General features: G+C 34.2%; 3 protein-coding genes across 5 annotated transcripts in view; all 3 read right to left on the bottom strand.

The window, feature by feature from the left end:
- Positions 1–2,698, bottom strand: part of LOC111796878 (transcription factor MYB3R-1-like) — an 8,041-nt gene extending 5,343 nt beyond the window's left edge. Inside the window, exons 1-3 of one of the 2 annotated variants that reach the window (XM_023679674.1) lie at positions 2,507–2,698; positions 795–1,002; positions 100–154 (exon numbers count right to left, since the gene is read on the bottom strand). In XM_023679674.1, the coding sequence (XP_023535442.1) occupies positions 100–154; positions 795–871 (132 nt within the window). In that variant the 5' untranslated portion in view covers positions 872–1,002; positions 2,507–2,698. The remainder of the gene's footprint in view (positions 1–99; positions 155–794; positions 1,003–2,506) is intronic. The other variant, XM_023679675.1, reaches the window with a different exon arrangement.
- Positions 2,699–3,762: 1,064 nt separating this feature from the next.
- Positions 3,763–6,816, bottom strand: LOC111797666 (coiled-coil domain-containing protein 25-like). The gene is made up of 6 exons (XM_023680743.1): positions 6,560–6,816; positions 5,402–5,529; positions 5,183–5,286; positions 5,007–5,094; positions 4,664–4,725; positions 3,763–4,242 (listed from the first exon to the last, which is right to left on the bottom strand). The coding sequence occupies exons 1-6, from the start codon at positions 6,670–6,672 to the stop codon at positions 4,090–4,092; spliced, it is 648 nt and encodes a 215-aa protein (XP_023536511.1). The 5' UTR covers positions 6,673–6,816; the 3' UTR covers positions 3,763–4,089.
- Positions 6,817–7,830: 1,014 nt separating this feature from the next.
- Positions 7,831–12,977, bottom strand: LOC111796508 (sulfite exporter TauE/SafE family protein 3). 2 transcript variants are annotated; one of them, XM_023679158.1, is made up of 12 exons: positions 12,375–12,977; positions 11,568–11,727; positions 10,886–11,086; positions 10,758–10,822; positions 10,642–10,669; positions 10,482–10,561; positions 10,210–10,296; positions 10,074–10,124; positions 9,769–9,990; positions 8,760–8,853; positions 8,331–8,471; positions 7,854–8,226 (listed from the first exon to the last, which is right to left on the bottom strand). In XM_023679158.1, the coding sequence occupies exons 1-12, from the start codon at positions 12,594–12,596 to the stop codon at positions 8,141–8,143; spliced, it is 1,437 nt and encodes a 478-aa protein (XP_023534926.1). In that variant the 5' UTR covers positions 12,597–12,977; the 3' UTR covers positions 7,854–8,140. The 2 variants fall into 2 exon arrangements, with proteins under 2 accessions (XP_023534928.1, XP_023534926.1); XM_023679160.1 differs by lacking the exons at positions 11,568–11,727; positions 12,375–12,977 and adding an exon at positions 11,323–11,559 and having other exon boundaries at positions 7,831–8,226.
- Positions 12,978–14,775: the final 1,798 nt, after the last annotated feature.

Below are 14,775 nucleotides of genomic sequence, written 5' to 3'. Positions count from 1 at the left end.
AAAAAAAAAAAGAAAAAGAAAAGAAAAACAGCATCATTCTTTCCAGAAACCAGAATAATGAAAAGTATAGGATCTCACTAAGATAAATGATAAACTTACCTCTTCAGGTGTCCACTGTCCCTTTGTTGAACGTCTTGTAGGGCCACTGGTTCTCCTAAACATCCCCCAAAAAGAACATACATAGCGTTAAGTACTCCCCCCTACTACCCCCTTTTATCCATGTTCCCCCCTACTACCCCCTTTTATCCATGTATACTCCATCAAAAAAGTACCCCCCCAGAGGGGAAGTCCCATTAATCAGGGAATGAAGATCAGCCTATTTAGTCTACGTCTTCCAAGAAAGTAATAGGGCAACAAATGTGAATGTCAAGCAATAGTATAGGAACATGTGTGGTACAGGACATAAAGTCAATTCAGACATAAAACCACAACAATGGAAACATTTCTAGTTGAACCAATGGAAATCAAATTACAACCTCTCAGGGAAAATAAGAAGAAAGACAGGAAAATTACAAGTTGTCAAAAACAGAATTACAACAAGCTAGTTAGTGATAGGTATTCCTCTCCAAACTAAAGGAAGTCAAGGAAATTTTTTTAAGGAAAATAATGTAACAGGATTCAAAAATATTGCAATTGAAACAGTGATTATATGAGTTATGGTGACAAATTTGGTTAAGAAAACTTGCAAGACTTACAATGCATCAGTAACGTGCAAACAGAAAGGCTAAAACTTGCAGTATGAAGAAATGTGGAGCCAAAGCATTAGAACTGCTTAGATAGATAAATGAAGTTACCCATGGAGAGCACGTATCCTCTGATCACGAATCTCAGGTTTGTCTGAAGGTGTTGAGATGGTCTTATCACCTTCCATAACTCCTTGACATAGAGGGGCAAATGCATAATATCCCAATTCCTACTCGACAATGGCTTGTTCCAAAGAAATCTATCCAGACCATTATATCATTCCAATGTAGAAAATTCTACCATTTCATCTAAAAATTTCTGATCATGGAAGATAACAAGTCAAAATATGCAGGTAGTGGAACAAGAGAAATAGTACGAAGAAATAAAACATGCGGCTGTTGCTGTAATATACATGTGCCTAATCATTATGCAAACGCAAGAATCAAACCAAAAAACATCAGTTCCAGTAAAGTAAATCCTAGTATTTCAAAGCGGTATATAATCTGAGCTCAACATAATCTTTGGATCGATGATATAGTAAATCAGCCGTGGGACAGACTGGATATAACTTCGGTCAAAGTTCCTTTAGGCAGTGTTTTTACAATAACTGATGTAAAACAGACAGATATTCATCCAGGAGCAAAATGAATGTGTATCGATGTTCCCAAAGTTCATGCTACGAGAGAAAAAAAAGGCCTCACGATTCAAAGATAACTACTACAACGAGTCTAAATCCATATCAAGAAAAGAAACTGAAAGGTCCAACGATTGAATCCTGCTACAGAGAGGAATATAAGCTATCAATCCTCAATCAAACTCGCGCAAGGCAGAACACTTACATCAAAACATATTCACCATACTACAAGCCTCAAAACAACGAAAATGAAGGCTAAGAGCCTATTGAGAATGTAGGTAGTGGAACAAAAGAATTAGTACGAAAAAACAAAACATGCGGCTGTTGCTGTAATATACATGTGCATAATCATTATGCAGACGCATGAATCAAACCAAAAAATATTAGTTCCAGTAAAGTAAATCCTAGTATTTCAAAGCGGTATATAATCTGAGCTCAACATAATCTTTGGATCGATGATATAGTAAATCAGCCGTGGGACAGACTGTGGATATAACTTCCGTCAAAGTTCCTTTAGGCAGTGTTTTTACAATAACTGATGTGAAACATGCATAATCTTATATTCATCCAGGAGCAAAATGAATGTGTATCGATGTTCCAAAGTTCACGCTACGAGAGAAAAAAAAGGCCTCGCGATTCAAAGATAACTACTACAACGAGTCTAAATCCATATCAAGAAAAGAAACTGAAAGGTATAACGATTGAATCCAGCTTCAGAGAGGAATAAGCTATCAATTCTCGATCAAACTCGCGCAAGGCAGAACACTTGCATCAAACATATTCACCATACTTCCAAACCTCAAAACGACGAAAATGACTGCTAAGAGCCTATTAAGAATGTAAGCAACAAACAACAGATGAGCGACTTAACAAAAATTCAATTTCCACGTCAACCGTGAAAAGGATCAGATTGAAGACTAATTACACGATCGAACTCCAGGAACGGAAAACAACACGACCAAAGTGTGCATAAACTGAAACCACGACGAGGATAAGATAGAGAACATTTCATAAAGTTCAGAAGGAAAATCACTCAAAATAGAAGGAAAAAAGGTTAAAGAGTTCACGAAAATGGACCGAAATACCTAAGGAACTTCGAACGAAAGCGAAAAGTATCAAGCCGACGCGAAGATCATAAAATCAATGGAAGTTTTCCAAGATTAACCAAAGAAACCCTAAAGAACTCACCGGCGTCGGCGTCGAGCAGCAAAGTGCAGATAAACAAGAAACTCGATGCAGCGATCGAAACAGGACGCATTAACGAATCTCAATAGAGAAATCGAGGAGTAGAAATTTGATTTGGAGGACGAGAGAATGCGCCAAACAAAGAGAGAGGAACCAGTAGCGAGAGAGAAATGGCAAGGACTCGGAAACGATAATTTAAACGGTCCGGAGCTCTATTCAAACATAAAGGGGCGGCCTAAAGTGATTCAAAACCAGCGGCTAAGATGACTGCACGTTCGGAAATTGAACGGTAAGGATTTAGACACGTGTAAACCATGGAGGTCGTACTACCGACAGTGTTTACGTGTAATGGTTGCAGTAAACGACAAGTCTTAACGGGAAGCGAACTCCGTCATACGTTGTTTTCATCCTTTCACCATTTCTATTATAAAAAATATTTAATTTATATCTAAACTTTTTAATTTTTTTTAAAAATCAATATGGGTTATTTATAAAACACTTCTAATCTATTTATTTATTCATTACTTGTTTAGTAAGATTGTGAGAAGAATAGTAATTATATTTAAATGGAATATAGAGAAAATTAATTATAAATTGACAAAAACAATATATATCCTCTTAGAATTAGGGTTAGGGGATAGGCTCGATCATAAAAGCAGAAAATTGGAACCAAACAGATTGTTCTACTTCAGTTTATGCTTTGCAAGGCAGTTGTTAAAGTAAAAGCTTAACCTGTTACAAATGGAGCCAAACACTGAACGGTGTGTTAGTGAAGACGTTAAGTCTTCAAATGGGGTTTTCACTACCCTCTTCAACCGATGAGAAATCTTGCACTTACATGGGCCAGCAAGGAGCTGAACCTCAATAAAAGTAACCTGTTACAAATGATATCAGAGCCAAACACTGAACGGTGTGTAGTAAAGACGTTAAGTATTCAAATGGGGTTTTCACTACCCTCTTCGACCGATGAGAAATCTTGCACTTACATGGGCCAGCAAGGAGCTGACCCTCAATAAATGTTTTGTTCCGCTATGTCAGAGTTCACCAAAGCATTCAAATGAAATAGAAGAAAAAAAAAGGAGAGGAAAGCTAATGGTTTTTTACAGTACGATTTACTTTTGTGAAAGGCAAACATGACAGACTTTCAAATTTCAATGATAGCCTTTCACCTGCCCCGGAAGAAATTGGGTGTGAGGGGTCTAACCAATCAAACCACCAAAAGCAAAATCACTCCTCACTCTTAGTGGATACCACAATTCACAATTCACAATTCAAGGGCGTTTTTTTTATAATTGAACCCAAAAAATGGCTTCTTAGAAAGAAGAAAAGTAGGCCAAAATGAGCTACTACCTTATAATCATTAAACAAGAGTAACAGTAATTACAACTTACATAAACACCATAAATCCGCTCTCTTCAAAGCCACAGCAAATTTCTATTTGTATAGTCGTCTCATCAGGTAGACACAACAAGTTGAACGTCATCGAGCCTAAACACAATAATTTGATCACGTACGAGAGAACAACTTCGGGCCAAGAACAGCAAATTTCTATTTCTTGCATCGTTCGTACCGAACAATCAATTCGATCACATAAAATCGTCCTCCAGCTCTTGTAGCGATTTGCTTGTTGCAGCAATCTGTTTGTTAGATGTCATTTTCTCAGAGACCATCAAACCCTTGTAGCTCCTTAACTCTGCTTGCCTCTCTTTTTCTAACCTTTCCAGTTCCTCACGTCGTTTCTGCAAAAAAGGGAAGTTTACTGTAACAATACTTTTTGGAAACCATCTAGCAAAACCACCATGTCTGACGAATAGATTTGCTACCAAATGTTAGAGCAAGAATGTCTACACACAAATATGGAGAAAAACAAAAAAGTTAAGACCGTCGTGAAAATATATAGAGCCTTATTGTTCTCGTCTGTGTGCGCATTTTACAGTCACAAACCGAAATGTTTCAATTACTCATTTATCAAAGTAGATATCAATTTGAGAGTTAAGAGGCGAAACATAAATGACTAATGCAAGTCGAGGCTCGTGCCATACATACGTATCAACTAGGAGAAAATAATAACCAGTTAATATATCAAACTAGATTCCGACAAGAGGGTATAGTTCAAAAAAGGAGTTATTTCAGAGACGGGACAAAAAAATTGTAACCAACCTTTTCTCTCAGGTGTTGCTTCCTCTCCGCTCTTTCAGCTGCATTCACTGCTTCACGTTCGGCTGTATAATGGAAAACGAAGTGCTTGTCAACTGTTTTACGAGTTCGGGTGCATGGGAAGATGGGATGACTTCGATACATTTGATGTATCATGTATGCCTAGAAAATTACTTCATTCCCTCCGTAGCGAAAAGGGGAAAAAGAAAACAAAATGTGCAAACTTCATACTTAGGGGTGCATAGAGACGTGCTAGGAATAGAAACAACATACTTTGGAAACATTGGTTCGCGAACGTGTAATTTCATATTGTATCCTAACAACAAAAAATTCATTTCCAATTTACCTTTTAAATCAGGCTTCCTTTCCACTTTAGTCCTGTTCAATCTATTTACGATGTCGTTGATCCGTTTTTCCACTCTTACAGTTCGGACCTGAATTGTGTATAAAGACAAATGTTCGTAAATCACCTTGAATTCTTATGTATATATCCGCTAGCCAATCGAAAACAACGTAGCTTACCATCTTGGGGTTATAAAAACCAACTTGGCCAACATCCATGGAAGCAGTTTTCTTCAAATTGGACCAAGGTGTATACACCACATCAATGTTGTTTACCTTGTTTCCTGTCAGATAAAACAGACAATAGTCAATAGCTTCTACCTCGTGACACAATTCCGCTGTCATCTACCGAAACACGCGCGTGAATTTTTAAGGTTTGATAGATTGCTCAAATTCTACCTTGAATGGAATTTGCCTTGACAAGCTGAGCACAATCCTCCAGCAACCCTTCACTAATATCATCAATGGTCTGCCCTTTTTGCAGTCTCACATAAACATGAGCAGATGACATCTTGTCTACGTGGAACCTGCACAAAACAACCTATGATCAGAGAAAAAATCTTAAGCGAAGTCCTCCCTACAAATCAGACCAGATACAAGATGAAGGAAGCCCGCAGATAAGTGTAGCAACCCAAGCCCATCGCTAGCAGACATTGTCCGCTTTAGCCCATTACGTATCGCCATTAACCTCACAGTTTTAAAACGCGTCTGCTAGGAAGGGGTTTCCACACCCTTAAGGAATGTTTCGTTCCCCTCTCCAACCGATATGGGATCTCACAATCCACCCCCTTGGGGGCCAGCGTCCTTGCTGGCACACCACCCGATGTCTGACTTCAATACCATTTGTAGCCGCGCAAGCCCACCACTATCAAATATTGTCCCTTTTGGGCTTTCCCTTCCAAGCTTCCCCTCAAGGTTTTAAAACGTGTATCCTATGGAGAGGATCTAGCCCTACTCTGACCAATGCCTCACACCGTCAAGCTCTGACCATATGTAGCAACTCAAGCCCACCGCTAGCAAATATTGTCCACTTTAGACCGTTGCGTATCGCCATCAGCCTCATGATTTTAAAACGCGTATGCTAAGAAGAGGTTTCCACACCCTTATACGAAATGCTTCGTTCCCCTCTCTAACCGACATGAGATCTCACAATAAGACTAAAGATAACCCTTGAGTTCTTAAAGCCACAAAACAGACAAGACGATAAGTTCGAGTCCTGCATGGCTAAAGAAGGCTTGTGCAACGAAAATTCAAGATTTTAATAAAGAAAATAAACTAATTCCCTTCATAATCCGCAAGATATCCGTCAGCAATGTTGATTTCCAGTTTCATAAAGCTCTGTTAAATCAAAGAAAATAGCAACCACGCAAATCTATAGAACTTTGACATCAAATGCCAATTTCCAAAGACATAAGGCGATAACGTGAACACAAGCACTTTTACCCGACAGGATTGATCGTGAGAAATCATTCTCAACCATATCTCAATGAAATTGACATCAAATAACAATCCGTGAAAGAATCAGAAATTAATAAAAAGACCTAGACGATAGATTACCAAATATCCTCGGGAAAGCCGTATTTGATAAGCTCCTCGTTCTCGTACTTGTCGAGCCCCATGAAAATGGAGTAATCACCGACGTCGGGCCGGGCTTTGAAATAGAAAACCATGGTGCTTCGATTTCGTTCGCTCAACCCTCGAAAATGGAGAGAACAGAATGAATTAGGGTTTTCAATTCGAGGAAAGAAGAGAGATTGGTCGTCTGGGTTGCGTGTGATTTTGAATCTTTGATCGGACGCTGATATTCCAGGATAGCGTAGAATAATATTTTATTAAATTAAAGTTGAGTCCTTAAAACTTTCAAATTTAAGTCAATCCCCGTCGTTTCAGACTCTAATAAATGGTAAATAAATCTCTTAATTTCCAATTTTGCATTTAATTTTATTTTAAATATTTTTTTAATATTGATAGATTTAATAAGGTTTTTTAAATATAATATTCAATTTTTATATATTTTTTTTTTCATATTTTGATATTTGACCTATCAATTTAAAATTATTAATATGAAATTATTTGACACGTTTTGATGTTCATATATCTTTTACAAATTTATAACTAAATTTATAATGATAATCTTTTTAATTCAACAATTTTTTTTTTCTTTCTATCAAAAGTTGATAAAGGTGTAAATCAAATATTCTATGTTAATTGATTTTATATCTATTTTTTTTATATGTTTGAATATAATTTTGTTCTAATTTTTTTTATATATATTTTATATTTTAAATGTGCAAATTTTTATCATACTATGGTATATGGATCATCCGTGCAACTATATAGTTTGTTGTTAGTTTACTTCTTTTAACTAATGCGTCGATTAAAAAAAAACATGTTTTGAGTTAGTCGTAAATATGAATAAAATACTTGTTTGGTTATCGAGTTTTGAAGGTTGAGTGATTGTTTGGTTATCGAGTTTTGAAGGTTGAGTGAAATTAGACCTCGTGCTTCACAATAGGACAAGTCCCTAGCATTTAGTAAAGTGCTCGATTTTGATTCACAAGTCAACGTAATCGGTCTCAAACTTCACGTCTGCATTTATGTTAGGTCTTATTTTGATTCATGAGTAAACGTAATCGGTCTCCAACTTCACGCCTGCATCTATGTTAGGTCTTATTTTGATTCACGAGTCAACACAATCGGCCTCCAACTTCACGTCTGAATCTGTGTTAGGTTTTTTTTTTTTTTTTTTTTTTTTCTTTTATTATCGTTTTCATTTTACTCTCTTTCATAGAACCCAAGTCGAGTAATGTCTAAACACGAGACTTTGATCAACAAAAGTTATAGAGTTATCTTACCTTTAAAACATCAAATAAAACCGTACTAAATAAATTCCACAATTCCATCTATAAAATCTACATCCGAGCACACCCAAGTGCACAGAAATGCGAAGCTCAACTTTTCTCGAGCTTTACTAAACACGTCTAGGCTCTTCAGCCCATAAAACAATCCTAGAATCGATGCGAATCAATAAATTTGAGCATCTAAGCCATCAAATTTAAGAGACTAAAATTCCAAAATAATCATAAGAACCTGAAAACATTAAGTAAATCATATTCCTTTTTCCAGAAAGGTCAAACCTTATGCGTCATATTTGCACAAGTTCTCGAAGCCCATGTATTCGTGACGCTGAATTTGTCCAATCGTCTTCGCGATTCCAACGCCACCTACCAAACAAAACCACAAACCATTTAAGATATATTTATTTATTTATTTATTTATCATATAGAGGAAAATGGGATGAAGCAGTTTGGTTGGATATGGCTTTCACCTAGAGAAATTGCACTGACGAATATTGTGAAGGACAAGATGAAGATAATTAAGGATGCTCTTCCAATCAAGTTGATCAGTTTTCTTATTACGTGTTGTCCAACAAATGCAGCTATGGCGGCCACAATGGTGAAGTAAACAGCTGCAATATCACAACTTGTTTAGTCCCTCAATCGGGTTGAAAACTTTTGAAATTTCTTGCCTAGATTATACGTGTGGTTATCTCGGAAGTACGAAGAACGATAGATACTTCACTAGAGATATTATCCACTTTGACTTTGCTTTTAGTTTCGTACTAAAAGTTTAGATAATTATCTTCACATATATATCATAGAGCTCTCGTTTTCTTAATCAGTATGAATTTTTTTGTTCACTCTTAATATAAAGAAAGTCGCATAAAAGAATGTGCTTAATGATGGAATTGATTTACCATAAGGAACGGGAAAACGGTCTAATAGATAGTATTGTATAACGGACATTGACGAGGAGAATGTCATTCCAAAGGTTGCTGAAGCACTCGATACCTGCAAAGCAAAGGGTACAAAAGTTTAACTTTGATATGATTTCTAATGTCTCACGTTCTTTGGAACACAAATTAACATCCTAATTCAATAATATTATCTCATCCTCAAACAATAAAAAATGAAAGATCAATAGAACTACAAAAATGTATAAGTTTTTAGCTTTCAATAATTTTACATTTAACCGGTCATTATTTTAAAAGGTGTCTAATAAACTCCTATTCTTTAAATTTTATATCTAATAAGTCTTCAAATTTTTAATTATATGGCTAATATATCTTTAACCTATTCAAGAAATCCAAAAATTTACGAATTCATTGGTCATAAAATTAAATTCTACCTCTAATGTATTTATTAATAAAAAAAATTGAATACGTCAACAAACACAAAATAAAAAATTTGAATATGACATTTTAAAAGAAAATCTATTACACATGAGAGTGCTGCCAAAGTTGTAATTAAACTAATAACATAATATCACAACGTTCAATGAAAAGGTCCCACTAGTCAAAGGACCAAAAGTTGGAAATGATTGAAGTCAGGGAGTAAGCAGTCGTGGTTCCATAATTTTATTTCATAGAAGATAATTTTAAAAAATATGGATGTGAAATATATATTTTCAATGTATAATTATCCAAATCAAATGTAACAAACCATAATAAGTCAAAATAATATGAACTTCCATTTACTATCAAAACATAAAAAAAAAAATTATCTCATAAATCTCTAAATTTCTAAATTTCGTATCTAGTAAACTCTCAAATTTTCAGTTTCGTGTCTAATAAATTCTTGAACCAAATACATAAATCAAAATTTTATGTTTAATAAAATTGTTAATTTTACCAATATATATAGACCTCTATTACAATAATAATAATAATAATAATAATAAATGAACGTTGAGGTTGAGATATGTACCTGCGGGGGAATGCCGAGCTCCAAAAACAGGGGTCCCATTATAAATCCTCCACCAAGGCCAAGAAGGCCGCCAACAACTCCGGCCACTATGCCCAAGAAGCAATATAGAACAAGCTGGTAAACTTGAAAATTAGTCTTCTCATTTCCCAGAGATGCAATTTTTCTCCGTCCTTTGTACAAGCTGACTGCCTCATAGCCAGATACACCAAAAGTAATTGGTATCTGTAGACCAATTTTGGGTCAACTGTAAGAGAAATCAACCGGAAAAGGCACATGAGAATTTGTATAGGGAGCAGTGAACTTACCTGCAGTAAGTTGAGTAGCCAGTATTCCCATGAACAATTGGGTGAATGCTTCTGTTTTCAATTAGAGATTGATGGGTTTCAGTTTATTAAGATTGTAAAATAAAGAGAGAACGGAGAAGGGAAAGAATCCAAATACCTTGATAATTTGGATTGCAAGGAAAGCAACCCAAACTAATACAAGAAGTCCCATTTCTTTCCAGTACACATTCTTCAGCATTGGAACCTGCCATTTCAACACATTTCAACAGTTCATTGTTCTTATAGTATTTGAACTTAGCTCAACAGTAGTAACTAACATGTATTTCGCAAATTCTCGTATCCCATTTATTGTAATAATGATACATCCTAAGGTAAACCCAATTCAACATTCTCATTTCTTGTATCATTCATGACTAAGAATGAACATACCTCTCGATCAGCAGGGTCTGTTTCGGGCCGATGGCTCGGGCCACTAGGAAGAGGAGCATATGCTGTATTGGCTTGAAGATCTAATGTAAAAAGGTGTGGAGTATAAAATAAGAACAAGGATTGCCACCATTTCGATACGATTAACAATAGATTGGCTCACCATTTGATTCAGCACGCCTAGCAGCCTCCTAAAATTGAAAAGAAGTGACATCCAATTGTTAGAAAAATAGGCCATATTTGAACCATAATATTGAAGATTCAAGTTTAAGTGATAACCGTTTTAATTATAGTTTCCTTCTTCCAAGTTTCAACTCCCTTAAGAAACGATTTCGTGGATGTAGCTGCAGAACACGCAGATCAGCCAGACGATAAACAGAGCAGAAAATATGACCATTGAAAATTACCTAAGAAGAGAACGATGAGGAGGACAGTAACCATCCAATCAGCAAATATGACATTGAAAACCACCCCAATGCTGATGCCCAGCATGAGCATAGGCATGATAAGCAGCACCAAATCATAGTCAATGATAGGAAGATCAAGTGTTGGATGTCTTAGCTTAAGATTATAGTAGACGGTTGATACCGATGCTCCCATAATCATACCTTTAGCAAACAAACAAAACAAGGAGGATTAAACAAGTTAGGCACATTAAGAGCAAATCCTCGAGTGCTGTACTCTTAAATGCTACGATCAAAATATTCTGATACCAATTATTGTACCTTAAATGCCACAACAACAATGTTTTGATACCAATTGTTGCAGTGAAAGTGGAAGCAAGATCGATCGCACTCACACACCCACAAATAGAAATCAAACAAAGAGACAAAGATTTACGTACTTTGAAGAGAAGAAATTGACCGATTTTGTTTCGGACCAATTGTTGTAGTGAAAGCGGAAATAAGATCGATCGCACTTACACACCCACAAATAGAAATCAAATAAAGAGACAAAGATTTACGTAGTTTGAAGAGAAGAAATTGACCGATTTTGCTTCTGTTTTCGCTACCGATACAATAATTGGTATGAAAACAGTGTTGTGGCATTTAGGAGTTGGTTTGATATTTCAAAGATCATTCCCCATACATTTTGATATAGCTGTGGATGACTTTGGATCGAACCCAATGATTAGACTAAGCATAGGAACATAAATTCCCCCACCACCGACGCCTCCTACACTCCCAAATGCAGCACCCAGAAATCCAATAACAGAACCCAATACAATCTGCCACCCAAATTCCATTTCCTGTAAAGAAGATTATAATACACTATTAGTCCATCTACTTTACTCGTGATTAGTAAAAAAAATTCTGTGAAAATCTTGAGAAGCTGTAATGAAAACATGAAATCGTGTGTTATAAGATATAATGATTGTTATTATAAAGCTGGCTTTGTTTATTCGATGAATTTGTTTATCATCGAAGCATATGACCTTGAATAAACTATAGTTTTGGCAGACGCTAAAGTTCAAAGCCTTTCAAAACATTGAATTCACAGATGAAAAGATTTTATTAAGCAGGATTCCATTTTCACATCGAAACTATGAACAATCCAAAAAAATGTGCACAATGAGTTAGATCTAAACTGAGACAAAGCCTAATCATGAGAATTTCAGAAGCTTTTCCCAAAGAAAAAGTTCCGAAATGACGAAAACTCCGTTCATGAACACGAGGAGTTGAACATTCCAACACCAAGATTTATTCTAGCCTAGCAGCTCAAAATTAAGTTCGAGAAGCATTGAAATGGTTAGAGAATCTGCGAGCAGGAGTACGCGATCCTGAAAAATATATTTCCGAAGAAGAGTAAACGCAAACGAAACAAATTTGATTGCACTAGGATTTTTGTTTAAATCTACATGAACAGAGAGGTATACAGGTTCTTGTTGTAACTTACCGGCCAAACGTGATGATACCCCGTTCTGTCCGATTGCCACAAGAAATTCAAAGCTCCTCGGATCAGATTCAAACCATCGGAACCTCCTTCTCCGTCCAACCTCGCCGTTTCGAGCTTCATTTTTCTCTCACCGGAAACCATAGCCAACGCTATGGCAAAGTTGAACATCGTTATCGCCATTGACCGAAAACCCGCGCATATTCCTCCAAATTCGCGCGCCATTGAAACTCCGAAACGTTCCTTTCGCCCTCTGAGATACAAAAACCAAAACGCTAATCCGCTGAGACCACCACTTGCGAAATAGGAAATGATATCTGTTTCTTCAAAAAAAGAGCAATGGCTTATATTACGAAAAACATGAATCAAAAAACAAAGCGCTCAAATCAATGACAATGAAGTTTGAGGAACGATTATGGTTGGTTGAATTTAATGGATTGTTCATTAATCAGAGCTACGAATCATTTAATGCTCAGATAATTTATCTCTATCCATTTCAACATGATAAACGTTCCACTCGTTGATCTAACATCACAAATGCTGTTTGATTCGAGCGGTGCAAAATCAAATCAACCTAAAACATCAAAAAAAAAAAAAAAAAAAAAAAAAAAAAAAAAAAAAAAAAAAAAAAAAAAAAAANAAAGTTTTATCCATCCGTGTACGTCAGTGGTTAAAGAAAAAAAAAATAGCACACTATAATTTCTGCACGCCTCTAAGAATATATTTATTTTTATTATTCTTCCTTTTCAAATTGGGAATTCGCTCACTACAGAATCAGAATATTGTGTATTTTAATTTTAAAAAATTTAAAAAATAAAAAAAAAAATAAAAAGGTGTAGGTTTTTTTTTTTTTTTTTTTTTTTTTATATATAATAGTCCACTTGGGCCCACTTGGGCCCACTTGCCAAGTATCTTGTTTTAAGTTTTTTTTTTTTTTTTTTTAATAACATTAAAATCTTAATTAAATTATAAAAATAATTAATTTTTAAAAATATTAATGATAACATAGTAATAACATGACTAAAATACTATTTTAGTTTATATATTTTGACTTTTATTCCATTTTAATTTTAAATTCAAATTCCACAAAAAAAAAGCATATTTATTAATAATTTGAATTTATATATTTTTAAATAAAATTTGTTCATTGATAATGATATTTTTTTCTTCCTTTTTTACTCTAGTTAGGAATGAAAAGAGGATTTTATTCGTATCACCGACTTTTAGTAAATCAATTATTTTACATGGTGTGTTTAATGGAGCTATCGGGTTGGGTAAATTCAATAATAGACGTTTGTCGGTCATTCGTTGAGCAACCTGATAGCTACATAAAAAAATTACCCTATAAAAATACCTTTAAAAATACCCGACCGACAAGCGTCTATTATAAATCTATTTTTTTCAAATAAATAACTTATATATGAAAATTATTAATACTTTCTTTTAAAAATATCTTTTTAATTTTCAAAAAAAAAAAAAAAAAAACCTTTTAAAGAATATCATTGAGTTTTTAAAAGTTAATTTTTTATTTTTTTTTAATTTAAAGGTATTATAGAGATGGATATTTATTTTTAAAAGGGTTAGGGTTGAATTTTAAAATATATTAAAAAAAAATAAAAATAGGGTGGACAAAGGTCTCAAATTCAGAAAATTATTATTTTATTATTTCTATATAGTACAATTCATTAATTAATCCTTAATTGTATTGTACCCAACACTGACCTCAGAGGTAGGTGGAGACAGCTCACACTCGCTTGGTCAAGCCAGCAAATAATTCGCCTTCTCACAAATTTTTAAATTTTTAAATTTTTAAATTTTTATTACCATTTATTATTTGGTCTAAATACTATTTTTATCTTTCTAATTTCTATATTTAATAAGTTCATTTTCATAATAAAATTTTGGATAAAATACCATTTTAATCCACATGGTTGTTCAATTTTAATTTCCGTTTTTTCAATAAATCTTGAGTTTAGTTTATTTCTAAACATACTTGCATAATATAATTATTTACCTTAAAATTATTATTATTATTATTTATATTTTAAATTTTAAATGTCTAAAATTCATACTCAGCCAAAAATAATATTTTTGACTAAAGTTTTAGATTCTTTTCCACGTCACCAGTCCAGTTGACAAATCCAAACAAAAAAAATTTTAAAAAGTTCTTGGAGGATCTATAAAATAAAATAAAATAAATAAATAACACAATTGTATTTTTAAATCATTTTTTAATATGACCAAGAGTATATGTCTGCCTATTAATTAATTTATTATTTAAAAGAATAAAACAACATTTTCAAGGACGTTGTTTAATATTATTATTTTATAACTTTTGTATTTATTTTCGAATATAATAAGTTTGAAATTTATTTTAAAGATATTAATTGGGAACATGTCAGCA

Source organism: Cucurbita pepo, chromosome LG06 (assembly GCF_002806865.2).
Source record: "Cucurbita pepo subsp. pepo cultivar mu-cu-16 chromosome LG06, ASM280686v2, whole genome shotgun sequence".
NCBI classification, from domain to species: domain Eukaryota; kingdom Viridiplantae; phylum Streptophyta; class Magnoliopsida; order Cucurbitales; family Cucurbitaceae; genus Cucurbita; species Cucurbita pepo.
This window is presented reverse-complemented; position numbering and strand designations above follow the sequence as displayed.